Below are 23,337 nucleotides of genomic sequence, written 5' to 3' on the forward strand. Positions count from 1 at the left end.
TGCGTGTTTAAAAAGAACATCAAATGCAGATAGAAATTTAATAAACGAAAAATGACAAAATAACCAAAGCAATTAACATAAATAGCTGTAAGTTGTTCCCATTACAGTTCCCTGCATTTTTACCCTCTCTTGTAGACACACAACTTCAGTTTCCCTCTGGTGACACAGTGTCTACTGAACTAGACACTAACTTGTTAGTGCTGGGCTAGTTTCTTCTCCCAGTACGGCTTCGCCTTTAGTTATGCTGCTCCCTATAGGAATACAGGTTCTTCCCTTGGGACCCACGTGGACTCCAATTTGGCAGTCATTCCAAAGCCCCAGTGTGCTCTCAAAGCTGACATCTTTGCTCATACAAATGCTTCACTTGGCTATTCACCTAATCCCGCATGTATTTAGTGTCATTTTAAAAGTGTACGTACCCTGAAATTCATAGAGATGACTCTATTATCTATATCAGCACTTCAGGAAGGGAATGGAAGAGAATGACAAATTTTCAGTAAGGCACTGTCAGCATATGTATTATGGGATAGATTCTACTACATATTTAAAAAAAATTATAAACATAGTAAGCTTTTACTTTCTAAAACCAAAGTAAAGATGTTTAAATTAAAATTCTTATGGTAATTTTTCATGTGAGCTGTTATAGTAATATATTTGAATATCTACTATACTTATAAATACATAAACACTACCAGGCACCAATGAAGAATGACATATTGAGTAGCAGGTGAGGAAATCATTGCTCATGTTAACAGTTTAATGCTATAATTTTCAAGACAGAAAGCTTTTGAATACCAAAGAAAAGATAATCAGGCTTTATGTTAAAAACTCAGATCTTTTAGGAACTCTCTGTGTACCTGTTGCTCGTATGACCGAAGTTATACATGTGTCCAAAGGTGAAGCTATGTTACTGGTGGGGAATAAACTGAACAAGAGCAGCTATAACCCTATAACTGAAGACATCCCTGGACATACCATACTTTAAAGGTAATGCATTCCAGATTCTCGACATCTTCATAACCTGTTGGCATTCTGATGCCATGGGTCATTCTCTGAGGAACTCTCATATGTACACCGTTCTTTCTGACTAAGATGCTTTCTATTTACATTTTTTTTCTTCTTTAAAACATACAGTTCATACACTTGACGGTCTTACTACCGTAGTCCACGCACTCGGGACCGATGCACTCACAGCAGGCGTTGTGAAACCAGCGGTACTTGGATGCTCCCATGGACTCACAGGATATTTTACACTGATGGATGGACATGCAGTCATCAAAATAGACCACGGTACACATGTGCTCTGTAAAACAGAAACCACAATGACGAAAATAGCCAGGAAATGTTCAGCTACCAGGTGAATGTTATTAATAATTATTTATCCTAGTTTTCTTACTGCAGTGTAGGAAAAAAGATACTCATTTGGCCAGGCACTGATGGCTTCTGCCTGCTCAGGCGGCTGAGATCTGAGGATCACAGTTGAAAACAGCCTTTGCAGAGAAGTCCCTGTGCCACTCTTATCTTCAAGTAATCACCAGAAAACTGGAAGTAGAGCTGTGGTTGAAAGTGATAAAGTGCTATAGGTGAGGGCTTGGAATGTGGCCTAGTGGTAAAGTACTCATCTCATAAACATGAAGCCCTGGGTTCGATTCCTCAGCACCACATATATAGAAAAAAAGCTGGAAGTGGCGCTGTGGCTCAAGTGGTAGAGTGCTAGCCTTGAGTAAAAAGAAGCCAGGGACAGTGCTCAGGCCCAGAGTTCAAGCCCCAGGACTGGCAAAAAACAAAACAACAACAATGAAGTGATAAAGTGCTAGGTGAGTGAAAATGTTCAGAGACAGTGCCCAGGCCCCGAGATCAAGCCTCACAACTGACAAAAAAAAAAAAAAATTCTTAGTGTGAGGCTAGGTGCAGTAACTCATGCATATAATCCCACCTACTTGGGAGGCAGAGTTAGGAGGGTCAAGGTTTGGAGGCAGTCTGGGCAAAAAAGCTAGTAAGAGTCTATCTCAAAGAACAAACCTAAATATAGTGGTATATGCCAGTAATATGAGTTATGTAAGGGGAGGTGTATGTAGGAGGATTGTAGTCTGAGGCTGACCTAGGCAAAAAGCAAATTACTCTATCTGAAAAATAATGAAAGCACAAAGGGCTGGATCAGTGGCTCAAACAGTAGAGGGCATGCCAAGCAAGTGTGAGGCCCTGAGTTCAATTACCTCTTTACTGACAAAAAAAGAGAAAAGATACTATTTATAATGAGTTTGTTTTAAACATAATAATCACTTTTCATTATTTCCTTTTTTTAATTTTTTTTTTTTTTTTTTTTTTTTTTGGCCAGTCCTGGGCCTTGGACTCAGGGCCTGAGCACTGTCCCTGGCTTCTTCCCGCTCAAGGCTAGCACTCTGCCACTTGAGCCACAGCGCCGCTTCTGGCCGTTTTCTGTGTATGTGGTGCTGGGGAATCGAACCTAGGGCCTCGTGTATCCGAGGCAGGCACTCTTGCCACTAGGCTATATCCCCAGCCCTCATTATTTCCTTTTTATTTTTCAGTGCTGGTACTGGAGCTTGAACTCAGAGCCTGGGTGCTGTCCCTTAGCATTTTTTACTCAAGCCTGGTGCTCTACCTCTTTAGCCACTTTTCATTTCCAGGCTTTTGCTGGATAATTTGTAATAAAGTGTCTCACAAAGTTTCCTGCTCAGGCTTGCTCTGAACTGAGATCCTTAGATCTTATCCTTCTTAGTAGCTAGGATTACAGGCCCCAGGCACTGATGCCCAGCTTATTTCTTCCATTTTAATTCTTCTGATGTATAAACCGGTTTAACTACTTAGCTAGGAGTATAAGGCACATGAAATAAAGGACAATAAAAAATTAGCAAAAGAGAGCACATAAACAAAGTCTGTTATTTATCCAGAATCACTTATAGAACTAATGAACTGCCTTGGTGTCTGAGGAAAGGCATATTAGAAAAAGTGGACATGTATTAGAAACAATGAAAAGCAAATCTTCCAGGCAACAAAAGAGGAAAGCCAGAAGGAGGTAGGTGTGGTGTGTTTAGGAACAAGACAGAGGGAAGCCCAACTCAGAAAATGTCTGGATTACCATTTGGGAGGAAATCTGGGGTTGGGTGTGGAGGCTCAGGAAGTTGAGGAAAAAGGATTTTGAGTTTGAGGCCAGTCTGGGCCCAACAGTTCCCAGCAGATGTTGTTTCAAACAAACAAAAGATAAATACAGTTTTCAAAAAGGATGATTAGGGGTTGGGAATATGGCCTAGTGGCAAGAGTGCTTGCCTGGTATACATGAAGCCCTGGGTTCGATTCCTCAGCACCATATATATAGAAAAGGCCAGAAGTGGCGCTGTGGCTCAAGTGGCAGAGTGCTAGCCTTGAGCAAAAAAAGAAGCCAGGGACAGTGCTCAGGCCCGGAGTCCAAGGCCCAGGACTGGCAAAAAGAAAAAAAATAACAAAAAGGCTGATTATGGCGGTTGGTTATCCTAGCTATTTGAGGGGTAATGACAGGAGTGTAGTGGTTTGGCTAGAGGAGAGCCAAGGCAAAGGTAGCACAAGACTATCTGAAAAATAAGAGCTGGGAGAGTGGCATTTGTCTAGGAAAAAAAAAAAAAAAGGAAACTTGAGAGGTGGCATAGCACCAGACCAGGCAAACCAAAGGGACTGGCAGTGAGCAGGAAGTAGACACGTTTGAATCTGCACATGACTGGAACTATTAATCTATTTATTTCATACATTATGCATTTTACACTTAGAATAGGGTAGCCATTGTGGACTCGAAGCGTAGTGACAAAATCCAAGGAACTAAGTAGAAAATAGGTAGAGTGGAACTACAAACACATGGAGGAGGAGGGAATGGCTATTCCTATCTGGAGGAAGACACACCTATGTAAGGGGGCATGAAGTTGAAAAACTGAGCTGTCACATAAGATGCTTGAATTTGCAGGAATTAGTTTCCTATTAATACATGAACTTAAGGAATCTTTGAGTAAGATTTATGAATCTTAAATATCTATGTATCATTTACATTTTAAGGAGGAAACAGCATGACATTTTATTATCACATTACAAATATTTCTAAAACTTAGAACTTGTTTTTTTTTTGTTTTTTTTTTTTTGGCCAGTCGTGGGCCTTGGACTCAGGGCCTGAGCACTGTCCCTGGCTTCTTCCCGCTCAAGGCTAGCACTCTGCCACTTGAGCCACAGCGCCGCTTCTGGCCGTTTTCTGTATATGTGGTGCTGGGGAATCGAACCTAGGGCCTCGTGTATCCGAGGCAGGCACTCTTGCCACTAGGCTATATCCCCAGCCCTTAGAACTTGTTTTATAAAGTGTTTTACCTTAAAAGTTAATATCCTCCTCTCTCCCCTCCCCCCCCACACGCCCTATGATACTGAATGTTGAACTCAGGGATGCATTTGAGCCATTTCCTCATGCTAAGAAAGAAAAATTACTCTATCATTTAACAAAAGCCTATTCTGAGGCAGGCACTTGTAGGTCCTGCCTGCCAATCCCAGCTACAGAGGAGGCTGAGATCTAGAGGATGGCTGTTTGAGGCTAATGCAGAAAAAAAAGCACAGCTAGAGGTATGATTCAAGTGGTAGTATACCAATTAATCAAGCAAAGAGAAACCCCCGAGTTCAAACCATGGTATGGTGGAGGAAAAGCCTGTTTTGCCTTCATTGTTAATGTCCAAAATTCTGTTCTTTTTCATGTAGTAAGACTGTAAGAGAGGGTATAACCAGACAAAGAAAAATATAAATTATCCATCATCGCCTCATGCTTTTTCCCTCAGTACTGAAGTTTGAATTCAGGGCCTCATACTTGCTAGGCAGGTGTGCTACCACTAAGTTGCACCTCTAGCCACTTTTTGTACTGGTAAATTTATCTTTTTGTGTGCTGGTCCTGGGGCTCAAACTTTAGTCTTGAGGACTGTTCCTGAGTTTTTTGCTCAAGGTTAGCACTATACCACTTGAGTCATAGCTCCACTTTCAGTGTTTTGCTAGTTAATTGGAGCTAAGAGTCTCATGGATTTTCCTGCCTGTGTTGGCTTTGAACCACAATCCTGCATAGCTAGGATTACAGGCCTGAGCAATCGGTGTCTGGCTATGAGACACTTATCTCCAAAAAAAATATCAAAAAGCTCAAAGTTGAGCAGCGGCTTAAGTGGTAGAGTACTATCCTTGAGCAAAAGAAGCTCAGAGATGGCCCAGGCCCTGATTTCAAGGCCTAGGACTGGCAAACACACAAAAATTTAGCTGATAACTGTAGAACCATTTGCAGCACCAATGCTATTGTAAAAACCTGACTTGATGGGACACTGCGATGGCTGCCTGATGGCAAGCAGTAATGTGTTAGGTAAGGAGTATGAAAAGAAAACAAAGACTCCATGCCAGGAGTATGGAGGAGTTTTGATGACATGCTGAAAAGCCCCATCTACTCAGGGATCAAGGTTATAGAAATCTAGAATGTACATAAAACTACAGTTTAAAACCAAAAAGCTGTTCCAGAAAATAAGAGATTTTACACATCATCATAGAACCCATGAGAAGCCCGAACAGGAAGACAACTCAAGCAGGTACCTTTGTCACTGGAGTAAGGTGCATGAACATTATTGCTAGGAACAGACACATTTTGGTGATGAGGCTGGTTCACAGTTTCTAAAAATGAAACCAGGTTCTCATGATGTGAAAGTTCTTCTGCAACAGGGAAGGAAACAATGTTCCAATTCAACTGGGTGTCTCCTTCTGTGAGTGCCCGGAAGAGGGAGGGGATAGGCTCATGCAGTTCTTCTACAGTGCTCTTTGAAGTGGGAGGAGTATCACTGTAATTTCGAGGATTACACATACCTGGAAGAGGTAAAGAGAATAAAAATTTATCTCACTGACTGTGACATCTGGGTCTTGTTAGTTTCTCCCCAGCCAAGAAAGCTCCATACATTAAAGTTCTGTGACTTCCAACATTACATGTAGTCAGTTTTGTTTTTATTTTTTTCCTGAAATGGCCTAGAAGTGATGCTACCCACCCCAGTAGCTTTGAGCAAGGTGAAGGCCCAGACCCTGTAAACTTGAAGAAAAGAGTGATTCCAGAGCTGGAGCGGCACAAGTACACAGTGAGCCAGGAACAGAAATAAAGAAGTGTTTAATGAATAAAGGAGGTACAGCAGGGATTCTGAAGGGGCTCCCACTGACGAAATCAATGATAACATTAGATTACTTACTACTTTGTGAATAAGCAGTATCTTATGATGAAGAATATGTTGGCATCACCTTAAAGAACTCCACAAAGTACTTGTTGAATTGTATATGGAGAAGAAATCCTGTATACATCAGTATGATTACACTACTAGTGTTAGGACACTTGGACGCTATGTGTCACCACAGACAGGTACCTATGTTACTCAGTAATGGTGTTGCCCAGAATGTGTGCCTTAAGTCTGGTTACTAGTAAAGGTCCATCTAGTGGACAGAGATTGTGAGCCACCTGTCACAGTGTAATGCCTGAACTCTAAAACTGTAAAGGGGAAGAGTAAGGAAAAATTCCAAAGTAAATGAGTAAAGAGACATGACAACTAAATTCATCATATAGTCCTAGACAATATCTATTTTAATTATTAAATTTTATTGACAAGGTGATGTGCAGAGGGGATACAGTTACATAATAAGGTAGTGAGTACATTTCTTGTCATATTTGTTACATCCTCCATTTTTCTTTCCTTTCCCTAGTTCAGGTAAGCATATATACAATATACAGTGTACCAAAATCATATACAGTGACCACATCCATCTATATATCTATGTCTATCTATAACAAAAATCAGTTGCTTGTTTCTTAAACCAATTAAAAAATAGTAAAAGGGGCTGGGGATATAGCCTAGTGGCAAGAGTGCCTGCCTCGGATACACGAGGCCCTAGGTTCGATTCCCCAGCACCACATATACAGAAAACGGCCAGAAGCGGCGCTGTGGCTCAAGTGGCAGAGTGCTAGCCTTGAGCGGGAAGAAGCCAGGGACAGTGCTCAGGCCCTGAGTCCAAGGCCCAGGACTGGCCAAAAAAAAAAAAAAAAAAAAAATAGTAAAAGGATTTTATTTAGAATTGTAGAAGCAACATTGCAGATTTGAAGGTAGTGGTCATCTGGGGTAGGTCCAAAACACTTGGAGTGCAATGTGAAATGACTTTTTTAGTACTATCTGATTTTTTCCATATATGTCAACTTTTCTACAAACAAAAATTAAGGTAAAAAAGATCAATATGAAAATTTCCTGTTCTTAAGAAATAGACATGCAAATAACAGTTACAGGAACATTTAGTATATGATCTTACAGGACAAAGGCTCCTATTTCAGTCAGATGAAAAAGGCTTCTGAGAAAATGGAATATTTACAATGTTATCTTTTTTTTTTTTTGCCAGTCCTGGGCCTTGAACAAAGGGCCTGAGCACTGTCCCTGGCTTCTTTTTGCTCAAGGCTAGCACTCTACCTCTTGAGCCACAGCGACACTTTCTGGCTTTTTCTATATATGTGGTGCTGAGGAATTGAACCCAGGGCTTCATGTATACAAAGCAAGCACTCTACCATTAGGCCACATTCCCAGCCCTTGTTTTTTCTTTTCCAGTCCTGGGGCCTGAACTCAGGGACTGAGCACTGTCCCTGGCTTCTTTCTGATCAAGGCTAGCACTCTGCCACTTGAGCCACAGCGCCAATTCTGGGTGTTTTCTATATATGTGGTGCTGAGGAATCGAACCCAGGGCTTTATGTATATGAGGCAAGCACTCTTGCTACCAGGCCATATTCCCAGCCCTACAGTGGTATCTTATAAGGCAAAAAGAGTTAACTATCAGAGATGGGATTCTGGGTGTTTCTTCTAGCAACAATCTAGGCATTTAGATTTATTTGTTTGTTTGTAACACAGGCTGTCTTAAGTTTGCCATCCTCTTGTCTCATTCATCTTCCTAAGTGTTGGAATTACAGATGTGTGCTACTTTGTCCTTATCTTCATGTAAGTTTACTTTCTAGAATACAAAGGATAACAGTGTATAAATACTCTTGTATACCTTTTTTAAAAAATTCACATATCTTGGAGAATGTTTCTCATAAACCATGCTTCTGCTGGGTACTGGTGATTCACACCTAGTTACTCAGGAGGCTGAGATCTGAGGATTCAAAGCAAGCCCAGAAAGAAAAGTCCCCATGAGACTTATCTTCAATTAACTACTCAAGAGCCGGTAGTGAAGCGAGGACTCAAAGTGATATAGTGCTAGCACTGAGCAAAGAGCTCAGGGACAGCACCCAGGCACTATGTTCAAGCACCATATCTGACAAAGAGAAATTAAAACAATAAAAAACCAACATGCTTCCTATTAAAAAATCAAAACACAGTGGGCTGGGGATATAGCCTAGTGGCAAGAGTGCCTGCCTCGGATACACGAGGCCCTAGGTTCGATTCCCCAGCACCACATATACAGAAAACGGCCAGAAGCGGCACTGTGGCTCAAGTGGCAGAGTGCTAGCCTTGAGCGGGAAGAAGCCAGGGACAGTGCTCAGGCCCTGAGTCCAAGGCCCAGGACTGGCCAAAAAAAAAAAAAAAAATCAAAACACAGCTGGGTGCCAGTGCCTCACACCTGTAATCCTAGCGAATCAGGAGATCTGAGGGTTTCGGTATTACCAGTCAGGAACACCTGTGAGACCTTCATCTCCAATTAACCACCAAAAAAGCCCAGAATGATAGAGCATTATCCTTGAGCACAAAAGCTCGGGAGCAACAACCAGCTCTGAGTTTAAGCCCCAGGACTGGCACACACACAAATATCAAAATAAAATGCTTTCCATAAAAGAATAGATAGTATAAAACATTTAAAACAAAATTGCTGGTCCCCCATTCCTATATCCTAAATAAAGAACTTCCAGACCTTTTCCTGCAAAAATATGTAAAATAATACATAAATACAATTCAACACAAGCAAATGTAATAACACAATCTTCTATATACCATAAAATATACAAAATACACTTGTATTTTATAAAAATAAAACTCTGTATGATAATGTATACAGGGCTCAATGCATTGACACACAATCAAACTGAACAAAGAAGTATACTTAAGGAAGGAATCCAAAAGTATAACTCCTCTGAACAAGAAATGTACTGTTTATCCAAACAAATATTAGGAAGTGGAAACATGTTTGGGAGTAGGAAAGGAAAGAGCATAGGAATGGAGGGAGGAAGAGTGAGTAAATGTTGTCATTATAGTCACTGTACGTTATATGAAAAATGAACTAAGTAACTCCCGAGTAGAGACAGGAAAGGAAAAATGGGGGAGAAGCAAAGAAGGGGTGACATTAACCAAGAAGTATTGTACTTACAACCTAACTTATGGAATCGTATCCCCTTTGTACAACAAATGATACTAATGTATTGATATTTTTTAAAGTGAAAGATTTTGTGATAGGAAATATTAGGAAACTGCAGTGCATATCACCTTACCAACACAATCACAGCACTCGTCCCAAAGTGCCCCCAGACACAGCATACACTCTTTACAGCAGGAACAATTTCCTTCTCCAGGCCGGCACTGGCATAGCTCCTGGAAATAGGACAGATGTGTCACTCTAAATAACTATGTCTAAGATTGTTTTTAAGCAAAAGAGCAAATCTAAAATATTTTCACTTATAGCAAAGTAGTCCTGATGTAATTTTTTAATTCAATATCATTACAATGTCAAGTAGGTTTTTTTTCCTTTTGTATTCATTCAGTGACTTGATACTAGGTGATTTTACCTTACGTTTAGACAAAACATTTATTTCATATTCTATAACTTTGTTTTCAACATTACCTCTAGACACAACTGAGCCAAAAAAGAAAACCTACTTTTTAGCTATTGAATTCAACAAACTCATCGCAACAGAGACTTCTTGCCGTTTCAGTAGTTTCTCAACATGTAAAGTGTGAATAAAAGCATCTTTATAAAAATTATTTGGGGCCTCCAGATATAGTGATGCACACTTTGTTGGGAGGATGGCAAGTTTCAGACAGTCTTGAGTACATGATGACCCCTGTCTCAAAAACACAAGGGCTGGTGGTAGAACTCAGTTATGAGCTAACATGTATAAAGCCGTAGGTACCTTAGTCCCAGAAGAAAAAAAAAGCTATTTTTTAATGTACAAATGATGTTACTTACAAATGGTGTAACAGACCATTAGTAACTCTTCACAGCTTTAAGTTGTTTATCTTGAGATTTATTTATTACTTTTGCGCTGGTACTGGGGCCTGAATTCAGGGCTTGAACAAGATTACTTAGCTTTTTCCTTCAAGGCTGGCACTCTATCACTTGAGTCACAGCTCTACTTCCAGGTTTTTGGTGGTTAGAGATAAGAGTCTCACACACTTTCCAGGCTTTGAACTGATAACCTCAGATCTCAACCTCCAGGGTAGCTGGGATTAAAAGCATGAACCAGGGCTGGGGATATAGCCTAGTGGCAAGAGTGCCTGCCTCAGATACACGAGGCCCTAGGTTCGATTCCCCAGCACCACATATACAGAAAACGGCCAGAAGCGGCGCTGTGGCTCAAGTGGCAGAGTGCTAGCCTTGAGCGGGAAGAAGCCAGGGACAGTGCTCAGGCCCTGAGTCCAAGGCCCAGGACTGGCCAAAAAAAAAAAAAAAAAAAAAAAAAAGCATGAACCACCAGTGCCTATCTTGAGCTCAAGGTCTTGTGCACTTGCTCAGCTTTCATGCTTACAACTGGAATTGCACAATGTGGGCCACCTCTTCAGTCTGGTCTTTTACTGGGTAACTGGTGATGGAGTCACAAGACCTTTCTGCCTGGGCTGGCTTTGAACCACAATCCTCCATCCAGGTCTCAACTTCTTGAGTTGAACGTGAGCCACCAGTGAACAGCTGGAGCATACTCACTATTTATTTTTTATGATCACATTAGCTTCTTTTTCTCTTTTCTTGGGGAGGGGGGAGAATTTCATTGTGAAATTTCCATATATTTACAATATATTTTATTCACTCTCACTTCATCACTATCCCTTCCCCCTTCCCAAAACAACTGCAAAAGGTTTCATAGCTTTGTGTTCAGTTGCCATCTGTATTTATCCTCTTTCATCCTGGCTAGCACCCAACTATACAACAGATCTTCTATCTTTGTATTCATCAACAGATTTAACTGAGGTTTTTATGCCATATATTTCAAAATTATTTACCCTTATCCTTCTTTTCTTTTCTTTTTTTTTTTTTGCCAGTCCTGGGGCTTGGACTCAGGGCCTGAGCACTGTCCCTGGCTTCTTTTTGCTCAAGGCTAGCACTCTACCACTTGAGCCACAGTGCCACTTCCGGCTTTTTCTATATATGTGGTGCTGAGGAATCGAACCCAAGGCTTCATCTATACGAGGCAAGCACTTTATCACTAAGCCATATTCCCAGCCCCACCTTTATCTTTCTTTTTCCCTTACCCCTTTCTTCTTTTTTCCCTAGTCCTTTAGATTCATGTTCTGGTTTACCTATATATAATGATTTATGTATGTGTGCATGTACGCATACATATCTATGTATTCACATATGTCTACAAATATGTATGTCTTCAAAATGAATAAAAATACAATGTTTTGTTTTATGAGCTTGGCTTATTTCACTCCACTAGGAAACCCTTCCAGTTGCATCCATTTTCCTGCAAATGGCTTGATTTCAGTTTTCTTATATCCATAAATATGTACACCTTAACATGAGTTTTAAAAAATGCAGTATTTTGTTTCATGAGGTTGTCTTGTATCACTCAATATGATAACCCCCCACCCCAATTGCATTCATTTTCCTGCAAATGACATGATTTCAGTTTTTTTAAAAAGACTGTGCAATATCTCATAGTAGGGATATATAATGCCTATCTGTTGTTGGGCACCTTGGCTAATTGTTTGACTATTGTGAACAATGCAGCAATAAAACAGATATGCTGGTGACGTACTAGTATTCTCCTTCAGATATATGCCCAATACAGGTATGGTAGAATCATAAGGTCTGTTTTTAGTCTCTTGAGGAACCTCCATATTGATTTCCAAAATGGCTGTGCTAGCTTAAATTCTTACCAATAGTGTATGCGGATGTCTTTCCCCAATCCCCATCAGCATTTATTGCTATTTGTTTTCTTGATGGATGCCATTCTGACTGGAATGAGATAGAATCTTAGTGTGGTCTTGGTCTGCATTTTCTTATGGCTTAAGATGTTTCTTCATGTGTCTATTAACCATCCATATTTCTTTGTCAGAGAACTGTCTATTCATTCAGTTTGTTTGCTCATTTTTTATTTTTATTTTTTTTTGGCCAGTTCTGGGCTTAGACTCAGGGCCTGAGCACTGTCCCTGGCTTCTTCTTGTTCAAGGCTAGCACTCTGCCACTTGAGCCACAGCGCCCCCTCTGGCCATTTTCTGTATATGTGGTGCTGGGGAATTGAACCCAGGGCCTCATGTATACGAGGCAAGCACTCTTGCCACTAGGCCATATCCCCAGCCCCTGTTTGCTCATTTATCAACTGGATTATTTGTACTCCTGCTGTTTAATTTTTTAAGTTCTTTGTATATTCTGCATATGAATCCTTTATCTGTTGTATAGCTGGTGAAGATTTTCTCTTATTTCATGAGTTGTCATTTGGTTTTGCTTTCTTTTCTTTTGCTGTGGTAAGCTTTTACTTAACCAAGAAAATGGAAGATAGCTACAATGAAAACGATAAAACCTGAAGATAGAAATCAAGTAAGACTTCAGAAGACAGAAAGACATTATCCTCATGGATTAACAGAATATCATGAAAATGGCCATAACTGCCCCAAAAAACCCTACACCTTCAGTGCAATACTCATCCCAGTATCATTCCTAACAGAATTAGAAAAAATCAATCAAAAAAATCACATATAGTCATAAAAGATTCCAAATAGCAAAGTAATTCTGGAAAAAAAAAAGGCACCATTAGAGATATCAAAATACCAGATTTCACATTACACTATAGATAGTAATGAAGAAACAAAGACAGTAACAAAGTTTTTGCTTCTTAAACAGAAAATACTATAAATGTGGAAATTTGAATTTTTCTTTGGCCTGGGTTATTTATATGCTTTATGAACCTATGATTAAACTTCGGTGTTGCTTAGCCAAATGGAATATATGATCAAACCAAACACAAAAGTCATAGAAGTCCAAAATAAATAACTGTTCATGGTTGATCTCTTCCCCCAAATTCTTAAGTAGGTTCTATTTAAACACTAACAAGCACGGTGCTATAGTGTTTTACATGCGTTGTCTTAACTCTCATAAAGTCTTAATCTAGATAGTTATTGTTAGCATTTCCCTAGCCTCAGGTCCTCAGCTCCTCCCACTAGTCCCCAGATCCACCCATACCTAATGAGCCACCCCTACTCACTACCTACTTCCCCTTTACCTCCAGAGAGAGAAGCTGCCACCTGGATTAGGTGCAGACGCCATGTAGCTCCCTCTCCCATGGGAACTATGGCCCCACTAATAAACCTCCTTATGAACCTTCTTCTCCTGCCTGTGATAATCTCTGCATGGTCCTCTGGGATGGCCAATACCTGTGCTTTCATTGGTGCCAAACCGGGGATAGGTTCCCCAGTGGATTTGCTCCCCCATTTCTGGGGGGTCCAAGCTGCCTCCGGGACCTATTCTGCTGTCCTAAACCCACCCAGACGACCACCGAGGTAACTTCTCCTGACTGAGTGCTCTACTTCCATCCACCACGACAATCTACAAATTTGCCCTCACACCCAGGGTAAGTGATCATCTAAACGAGGGCTCGGATCTGATTTTCTGATTTACCGTAGGGCCACAGGGCCGTGGCTTCTGGGCCACACCAAAAATCTTGGCGCCAAGTTCCGAGCCCCACTCAATGACCCTAGTAGCATAGGGCCACAGGGCCAACTCTGCGCTCAGTCCGAGACACAGTGATTGGGGTGACGATTCCATCGCTGATTGTCCCTCACATTTCAGCTGACCAGAGTAATACCGAGGACGCTTGGTATTAACTCCTCAGCTCCGCTAATCACTTACCATGGGAGGGCCACAATCATCCACCACAACAGATTTGAAACTCCAACCAGGGTGAGTGACGATTAGCCGGGAGCTTGGCTAGTTCAGCTCCACTGGTCACTCATCAAGTGGGGGACAGTCTAAAGCTGCTCAGGTTTGAGCCCAATCTTACAAATTTGGAATATTTTACAGGACATAACTTCTATGAGTGCTCAGGCAGATGGAGTTTTCTCTCTCTCTTTCTGTCTCTCTAAACTCTGCCTGCCTGTCTGTGATGGGCCGGTACTAGCTTCAGGTCCCAATATTTGTTTAACATCTGCTTTGATTGATGTTTGTTAAACTTGGAGATTCGGTTAAGTTCTGCTTGTTGTTGGCTAAATCCTGTTTTCTCTAGCATTGACCACGTGGACAATAGAATTAATTCTAGCCAGCGCCATCTTGGTTCCATCAAAGTTCCAAAAAACTCTTGGAGGTGGAGTCCCACCCATTCCCCAGGTAATGGGCAATTCCTCGAATTCCTTGAGGCCGGGCCGGGACTTGGGAGACTCAAGCTCCTGGTAACCCTGCCCCCCACCCCCCAAATTCTGTAACTGCCTTGCAATTCAAATGCTAAACTGGTTTCTCAAAATGTGGCTGCTTCATTTCCTGGCCAGATAATCTGTGAAAATTTTTGTTTCCTAGGAAAAGTATTTTTGTTTTCTAACTGACCACGTGGTTCTAAAATATGGGCAAAATGATATAATTTTGCCACTGGAATTCCAGAAAACTTACATGGCCAATTAAAAAAAAAATTCTAAGCATGCCTCAAAGCTTGTGCACAAGTGTCTGTATGTCTGTCTGTCTGTCTGTGTTGGTAAAACATGTAAAAATCTGGCATCATTGTTTCAAAATTACTTGCTTTTGACTACTATTTTAACTTACTTTAATTCTTGTGTTAAACTGTTCTTTGCAGCTTGTGGGTGGAGTCACAGTGAACAGCCTACAGGCAGTCCAGACTCCAAGCCAAAAGAAAAAAAACCCAGGTTTTAAACCCAAACTGATCATGTTTGGGTGCAAGAAAAATTCCAAAATGTTCTAATATACAGCATGTGGTATAAGTACAATGATGTAAAACCAGTGTGTTATTCCTTATGTCCATCTATGCTAAGAGTCAAGTGTACATCTGATCCTGACAGTTCTTTGGTATAGACTAAGATTTTGCTTCTCCATTTTTTCTCTCCTATGCTCTCATAAACTCTTTAAGATCAAGGGACCAGAGTCATTTTGGAATGAATGTGGCTGCTAACCTCAACTTTCCTGACCCAGGATTAATATTTTGCTTTATAGGATGCAGGTCGAAATGTGTGCTAGCTGCATGGACTGTGGAAATGTGTGCTAGCTGCATGGACTGTGGCAGCCCGTGGCTACAGGAAGCTGCCTCCACAGTCTGCTCCCAAACTGCCTGGTTTCAGTACTAGTGATTCCTTATTCTCTCTCTCTCTTGCATGGAAAACTGCTCAGGAAATCTAGGAGTCACTGGTGATCTTCCTGTGAAGATTTTGACAGGCCCAGAGTGCTCCTGCCCTGGCTCTGGACCCCCGCCCCCAGGTTAGAGTTGGGTTTATAGCAGGCCTATGATGACAGAGTTGCAACTGAGACTTATTCCAAGGTTAAAAACATCAGAGTTGTGTTTGGTGGCCACAGAATTGCATTGGGGTAGCACTGGTGTCTTCCCCCTCCATGTCTCAGAAACTGTCATGGCTGCTGCAGACTTCAGACTTGGTTGGCCTTTGGTCTGTGTGGATTTTGTGACTAGGAAGATGGTTAAAGGCCCAAGCCTTCTAAAATCTTTTAAAGTTGTCCCCCTGCTTAAACCAGTAGGGTATCAGCCTACAAAAGCCATAGTACTCAGAGTAAGCAACCAGGGAATACTGGGAGATTTCAAATGTCTTTAACCAGTCTGTGTAGAAATTTGCAGGCAACCCAGCAATGACAATCTATCCAGGGGACTCTGAGAGATGCCACTACAGCCTTGCCCAGATCCAACCCAGCTCTCTTGCCTGCCTCCATCACACCTGAATAATGAAGCCTGCTGATCCAGGATGGAAGACACAGCCACTGCTGAAGCTGAGACTTTTACATTGTCCTGACCCTTTGCCCTCTTAATTGTTATTCATTTGTGCTCTCTTCCACCTGCCAGTAAGGTTAAATGATATGATTTGATTTGATGGCACATGGATCTCATTCAGTTTGCTGTTCTCTAAGTGTTACATCAGAACTCTGGCAAGTACTTGTTGGTCAATTCTCAACAAGTTACAGGTAAGCTCTACTCCTATTGTTCTCCTGTTGCTCTAATTGGAAATAAAAAGGGCTTTTATGGCTAAGACTCCTTGGATTGCAGTTCGAAGCCAGCCCGGGCAGAGAAAAAAATCCCTCTAAAACTCCATCTCCCAACTAAGCAGCAAAAAGCCAGACTGGAAGCTTGGCTCAAGAGAACCAGCCAAATGCTGAAAGCGGCACCGTGGCTCAAGTGGTAGAGCACTAGCCTTGAGCAGAAGTGCTCAGAGACAGTGCCCAGGCCTTGAGTTCAAACCCTGTGAATACCAACTGGGACCAGCTATCCGAGCAATGAGCACCTAGACCTTCAGGAAGAGGTCAATCCTGACAACGAGGAACCATGGAGAGGAGTAAGAGGAGATGAAGTCTCATCTTAAATGGAGTCAATTTAAACTTGCCCTTTCAAAATTAATCAGAGCCGGGAGATCAAGAGGAATAGTTGTTTACCCACCTAAAGTCCATACCTGTCCATTTTCCATCTGGACAGAAACTTGCATTCTTGCCTTTGTTACTTGCTATTTGTATATATATATATATATATATATATATATATATATATATATATATATATATGCCTCTGACTGGTTACTCCCAACCAGTCCACTATCCCTAAACACTTCCTTCCTGCCCCCAGTCCAGTTATTCCTCCTTCCTTGTAATGGGCCACAATTGGGTTTATGTTCCAAATAGAACTTTTCTGGCTTGTGCCCAGGGTGTGTTCTCCCATGTTCATGTTAACTGGTCCTGTGAACTTGTCAGCCTTTTCAGCCTGACCTTTTCAAAAGTCTCTTTTAACAGGATAACATCCCTCACCCAGGTCACCACCTGGGAACTTGCAGTTCAAGGCCATCCTCTTACTACACTGCTGTGCCCAGTGCAGATCTGGACCCTGAAGACCCCAGGCCCAGGGACTCCTTGATGTGCCCAAGCTGCAGGAGGTAGCCAGAGGAGACCATGACACCCACTGGCCCTATTAACCATTCTCATGGAAATGATGAGGACTTTTACCAACCAAACTGGACGGCCAGGCCAAATGACGAATCAGGGACCCCTGACTACTTCGCCCCTTTACAGCAGGAAGTAGCTCCAGAACAGACAACCTCCGCCCATACTCCAGGCCTGGTACCCCTCCTCTGTTAATAATAAACAACAGGGGCTGGGGATATGGCCTAGTGGCAAGAGTGCCTGCCTCGGATACACGAGGCCCTAGGTTCGATTCCCCAGCACCACATATACAGAAAACGGCCAGAAGCGGCGCTGTGGCTCAAGTGGCAGAGTGCTAGCCTTGAGCGGGAAGAAGCCAGGGACAGTGCTCAGGCCCTGAGTCCAAGGCCCAGGACTGGCAAAAAACTAACTAACTAAATAAATAATAATAAACAACAAATGGGAGAATGTTAGCATTTCCCTAGCCTCAGGTCCTCAGCTCCTCCCACTAGCCCCCAGATCCACCCATACCTAATGAACCACCCCTACTCACTACCTAACTACTTCCCCTTTACCCCCAGAGAGAGAAGCTGCCACCTGGATTAGGTGTAGACGCCATGTAGCTCCCTCTCCCGTGGGAACTATGGCCCCACTAATAAACCTTCTTATGAAGCTTCTTCTCCTGCCTGTGATTATCTCCGCATGGTCCTCTGGGATGGCCGATACCTATGCTTTCAGTTATTCTTGTTAGGTCCTCTCCCTGAGGGCTACATGCAGATGCCCCCACCTCATTAAGTCTCCACCCAGTTACCTGGGTAACCAGCAGACCTGGAGGCAGTTACCTCCCCTTTCCCTGAGTTCACATCCTAATCCACCTGGCCACACCCCTTGCCCCTGCCCTAAATAAAGCTGGGCTGGGTGGGGGTCTCTCTCTCTCTCTCTCTCCCTTCTCTCTGGCCCTGGATCATCTTTGCCACAGGCCAGCAGTTCGGTAATAAACGTTCTCTCCTGCCTGAATACCGCGTGGCGTTCTCCTTTACCGGCTACCTACTTTAAAAACCTAACATATATGGTGCCGAAACCCGGGAAGGGCTTAAGAGTCAGGACAGGCAGAATTCCCATCTATTTTTCTTCTTTTTCTGGGAATATCCCCAGTCCTGACGGCCCTTTTTCCGCGAACCAAACTGCTGCGAGTCGCCACGTGGCAATTTTCACTAATACCATTGCTGGCCTCCACATCCACCTCCACCTCCACACCACTTGTCTACCCTGGTGAGTGAAACTGCTGCTGCTCGGGTTCTCTGCCGCTCCGTCCGCCGCTTCTGCCCGGTAAGCTCATTCACTCACCAGGCGCCTCCCTCCCGTGCTTTTGGGGTTTTGCATCACAGACACACCCGAGCCCGGACACTGCTAGCACGCCTCTTGACAATGAGGCCTGCTCGAAATACTCGCTCAGATACAGTTTTTGCCACTGCAATGAAGACTCTGCTAGCACGCCTCTTGACAGTGCAATGAGGCCTGCTCGAAATACTCACTCAGATACAGTTTTTGCCACTGCAATGGTAAATGGTCAGAAGTCACTTATATTCAGGCTCTCTCTCTCTTTCTCTTTTCCTGTCTTTCTCTTCCTTTTTCTCCCTCTCTCTCTCATCTTCCTGCTTACTTGCTTACTTTATAAAATTCCCAAGTCGTACCATCGTTGTGTGCCTTGCTCACAAAGCTGCCTCTTTTCACAGACCTCTGAAACTGAGGCTTGACCACCAATGTGCTTTGTCAGCAAAGATATCTAAAAGTTCTTTTCTCTAGCATTGACCACGTGGTGAATATTGGGCTTAACAGGCACCAGCTCAGGCGCCATTATGCCATGCCACCTGTTCTCTGTTAGTGTGTTTGTGTCCTGCCACCCCCCTCAACATGGCATCCCACTGGAGTTTATCAAAATATGGTTTCTTCATTTGATAATCTGAAAATTGTTGTTTGCTAGCAAAATTGTTTTTCTAACCGACCACGTGGTTTTAAAATATTGGGCAAAAAACCCCCTGTCATTTACTATTGGAATTCCGAAAGAGTCTACTGCTGAAATTCATTTTTGCATGCTGTAAAACCTATGTGCACAGTGTGTATGTCTGTGTAAATGTCATTTGTTAATATGTTCATCTAGCTATATATCTGTGCTAAAACTCATCACATCTATTGAGTTTTGTCATTGCAGAATTCTGGCAGGTATTTGGTCAATTCTTGACAAGGTACAGGTAAGCTCTAGTCCCCTTGGTCTCCTTGTTTTAATTGGAAATTGTAGTGGGGAGGCCAGATCTGCCCAGTGCCATCAATAGCTGTGGAGGGACTTCAGGTTGACTCCAGCTCAGATTAGAGCAGAAGCCAACTCCATCTCCACTAAGCCCTCCCCCACCCTATTCAGGGAAGCTCCCTTTACTATGTAGATTGACTACCTGAGGCCTGGGAGCTTCAAGGGAACCTGTGTCCTCCTCTTTATTATGATAAGTTATGTAGATTAACCACCTGAGGCTTGGGAGCTTCAAGGAAACCAGCTATGAATAGGCATATCCGCCTGCATCATGTGTGCCCCGCCAAATCCATGTGTCAATTCTAACTAGAATGATAGGTTAGTTCAAATAAATATTATGAGACAGACTGTAACTCTATTGGCCACCTGCGTGCGGCCTAGCATGCTCTGTAAGTGTTGTATCTTGATTGGTCACCTGCGTGTGACAAGTTTGTCTGTGATGTTTGCCTTATAACCAGGCTGGAAGGCCACACGGGGGCGGTCCCAGCTCCCGAGTCTGGGCTCCACACGTGGTCGGCAGTTTCGGCTCCCGAGTCCGGGCTGCGACCAAGGCCTGTCGGTTCACTTTTTGTTCACTTTTTACTTCCCCAATAAAACTGTCTTTTTGTCACCTTGTAGCTGGAGACTGTGTGGTGGACTCTTGGGGGAACCAGGAATCCCCTCCCTTGGGGGGAACCCTGTTTCATTGTAGCGAACCCCCACTCTACTTCAGAAATAAAAAAGGGCTTTTGTGACAAAGACGCCTTGGATTGCAGTTTGAAGCCAGCCCGGGCTGAAAATCTCTCTCAAACTCCAACTCCCAATTAATCAGCGAAGAGCCAGGCTGGAAGCATGGCTGAAGAGACTTATCTCTTACCAGACAAATGCTGGAAGTGGAGCTCAAGTGGTAGAGTACTAGCCTCGAGCAGAAGTGTTCAGGGACAGTGCCCAGGCCCTGAGTTCAAATCCTGTGAATGCCATCAGGGACAAGCCATCCCAGCAACATGCACCTAGATCCCTGGGACTCAGCCAGTTCAGGGAACAAGGATCATGGAGAGGAGTAAGAGGAGAATTATGTCAGATCCTAAATGGAGTCACTTTGTCTCGCCCTTTCAAAATTAATCAGAGCCGGGGGATCAAGAGATAGTAGCTTGTCCATCTAATGTCCATGCCTGAGTATAAGAACTGTCCAAGTCATCCAATTTTTAATTTTGTGCCCTAAACCCTTCCTTTTGCCTTAATATTTTTTTTTTTTTTGTCCATCCCCTGCCTCATGAGACTTCTTCCAGGCTTCATTCAAGGACTGGCATCTACCACCAAGGGACCCTGCTGCTCGCCTTCTCCAGGAGAGGCCACATTTCTGCCTTTTACCCCTAATGCCGACGCCCCTTGCCAGCAGGAAGCAGCCGGAGAGTCTTCGTCCTTTTTCATTACTATTAAAAGGCTGGAATGTTAGGTCCTCTCCCTGAGGGCTACATGCAGATGCCCCCACCTCATTAAGTCTCCACCCAGTTACCTGGGTAACCAGCAGACCTGGAGGCAGTTACCTCCCCTTTCCCTGAGTTCACATCCTAATCCACCTGGCCACACCCCTTGCCCCTGCCCTAAATAAAGCCGGGCTGGGTGGGGGTCTCTCTCTCTCTCTCTCTCCCTTCTCTCTGGCCCTGGATCATCTTGGCCACAGGCCAGCAGTTCGGTAATAAACGTTCTCTCCTGCCTGAATACCGCGTGGCGTTCTCCTTTACCGGCTACCTACTTTAAAAACCTAACAATTCTCATTTTTAAAAGGAAGTTGTAAAATTTTTTAACATAATTCATTTACTAAGTGACTGGGATCTGACTATAGTTGTAGTCAGATATTCCTGTGGTTTTTAGAAAGGATTTTAGTATAATAGGGTTAAAGTATGGAAAAATACAAAAAGAAAAACATTTCCTGATCCCCATGAAAAAAAACAGGAGCTAAAAACTTAAAAATGTGGTTCCTATGTGTAGCTTTTGTTTTTTCTGAGCTGGAGTAAACGTGTGGTTCTGTCCTAATCCATAGACAATGGTTTGGGATGAGTAAGATGGGTGAGGCCTTTCATACATTCTCTCTCTTTCTTAGACAATGAAGCCATAATCTAACTTAGATAATCCTTTAGCTTGTTTAATCAAAGGCATCTTTTACTCTGCCTACCTGAAATACAACTAGAACTGCAACTGCCCAGATTCAATAATTACTTATTAAAATGAAATCAGTATTGTTGGCGAACAGTTGTAAAATCAGTAATTTTCGATACTCCAATTCAGTACTTAATTGCTTTGTTGGTTCAGTTAGTCAAAACCTACATTATTTGCTTTCCAGTCTGAAAGCCTCAGAGAATCTACGCAGATGAAAAGACACAATGGTCCCCAGGTTCTTGCAGTGCTGCTTCTCTTTTCTTCTTTTGCTGGTAGTGAGCCTTAAACTCAATGTCTCTCATGCTTGCTAAGCTTGCTAGCTGCTGGCTATTGGCTGGTGCTCCACCACGTGAGCCATGCTTTTAGCCCAGGTACGGCTGCATGGACAGCAGGTTTTCTGCTCCTGCATGTTAGAATCAGGGTAATTAGAATAAGATATGTGCTCTATTTATGAAGTATTACACTAGATGTTCCTAAAGACTGGCCATCAAATAGTTCAATATCTATAATTGAAAAAATAAATCTAAAAAGAACAGAAAAATTTATGTCTTTTGGCTATTCTCTACTAACAAGAGTATCTAAAGAGTACTTGGCAAGCTACTTATAAAGCTTAAATAAAATGAACATCTAGCAGGAAGAAAAGTTTTGGTTTGATCATAATTTAGTAAGTCTAATAACTTAAAATGTATCTTACTACATTTGTATTATAGAAAATCTAAAATATAAAAAAAATTCAATTTTTCTTTTTGGCCAGTCCTGGGGCTTGGACTCAGGGCCTGAGCACTGTCCCTGGCTTTTTGCTCAAGGCTAGCACTCTGCCACTTGAGCCACAGCGCCACTTCTGGACGTTTTCTGTATATGTGGTGCTGGGGAATTGAACCCAGGGCCTCATGTATACGAGGCAAGCACTCTTGCCACTAGGCCATATCCCCAGCCCTCCCCCCCAATTCAATTTTTGACTGTTAGTGGACATAAATTTTCTGTAACTATCTAGTCAACTTTAGAGAAAAAGCTATATAATTAACACCTTAATATTCTATGCCAGTAAAGTAAATAGAAGAAATCTTCAGGCTAGAGAAGGAAGCTAATAACTTGACAAAGATCTTAGCAGATGGCATAGATTTGCTTTTAACACCTAGCCCAGAAGATGGATTCTTAGTTGCTTGGTTATAAAGAGGAAGAATACTGCTAGATTTTCCACTACAGATTGTGGCACCCAAATGAATTAATGAATATTGAGTTTAACGAAGCCAGCCTAGGATACATAGTGACACCCTCTTGTTAAAAAAAAAAAAAAAATTGGAAGTTCAGGGAATATCTCACTTCATTAAAAAACATTCAGTATGGAAGACTACAGTTTTTATCATCATCATATTTATTTGTTTATTTATTTATTTATTTATGTTGTTTGAGGGGCTTGAACTCTGGGCCTGGGCTCTGTCCCTGAGCACTTTGCTCAAGGCTATCACTCTATATCACTTTGAGCCCCTGCTCCACTACTGGTTTTTGCGTGGTTAACTGGAGATAAGAGTCTCATGGACTTTCCTGCCTGGGATGGCTTCAAAACACAATCCTCAGATCTCAGCCTCCTGAGTAGCTAGGATTACAGGCATGAGCCA

General features: G+C 42.5%; 1 protein-coding gene across 3 annotated transcripts in view; it reads right to left on the minus strand.

Annotated features, from left to right (window-relative positions):
- Window positions 1–19: 19 nt before the first annotated feature.
- Twsg1 (twisted gastrulation BMP signaling modulator 1) overlaps window positions 20–23,337 on the minus strand; it is a 42,936-nt gene continuing 19,618 nt past the window's right edge. For all 3 annotated transcript variants that reach the window (XM_048363448.1, XM_048363447.1, XM_048363449.1), the window contains 3 exons: window positions 9,485–9,584; window positions 5,587–5,853; window positions 20–1,303 (listed from right to left, as the gene is read on the minus strand). In XM_048363448.1, the coding sequence (XP_048219405.1) occupies window positions 1,122–1,303; window positions 5,587–5,853; window positions 9,485–9,584 (549 nt within the window). In that variant the 3' untranslated portion in view covers window positions 20–1,121. The remainder of the gene's footprint in view (window positions 1,304–5,586; window positions 5,854–9,484; window positions 9,585–23,337) is intronic.

Source organism: Perognathus longimembris, chromosome 15 (genome assembly GCF_023159225.1).
Source record: "Perognathus longimembris pacificus isolate PPM17 chromosome 15, ASM2315922v1, whole genome shotgun sequence".
Taxonomy (NCBI): domain Eukaryota; kingdom Metazoa; phylum Chordata; class Mammalia; order Rodentia; family Heteromyidae; genus Perognathus; species Perognathus longimembris.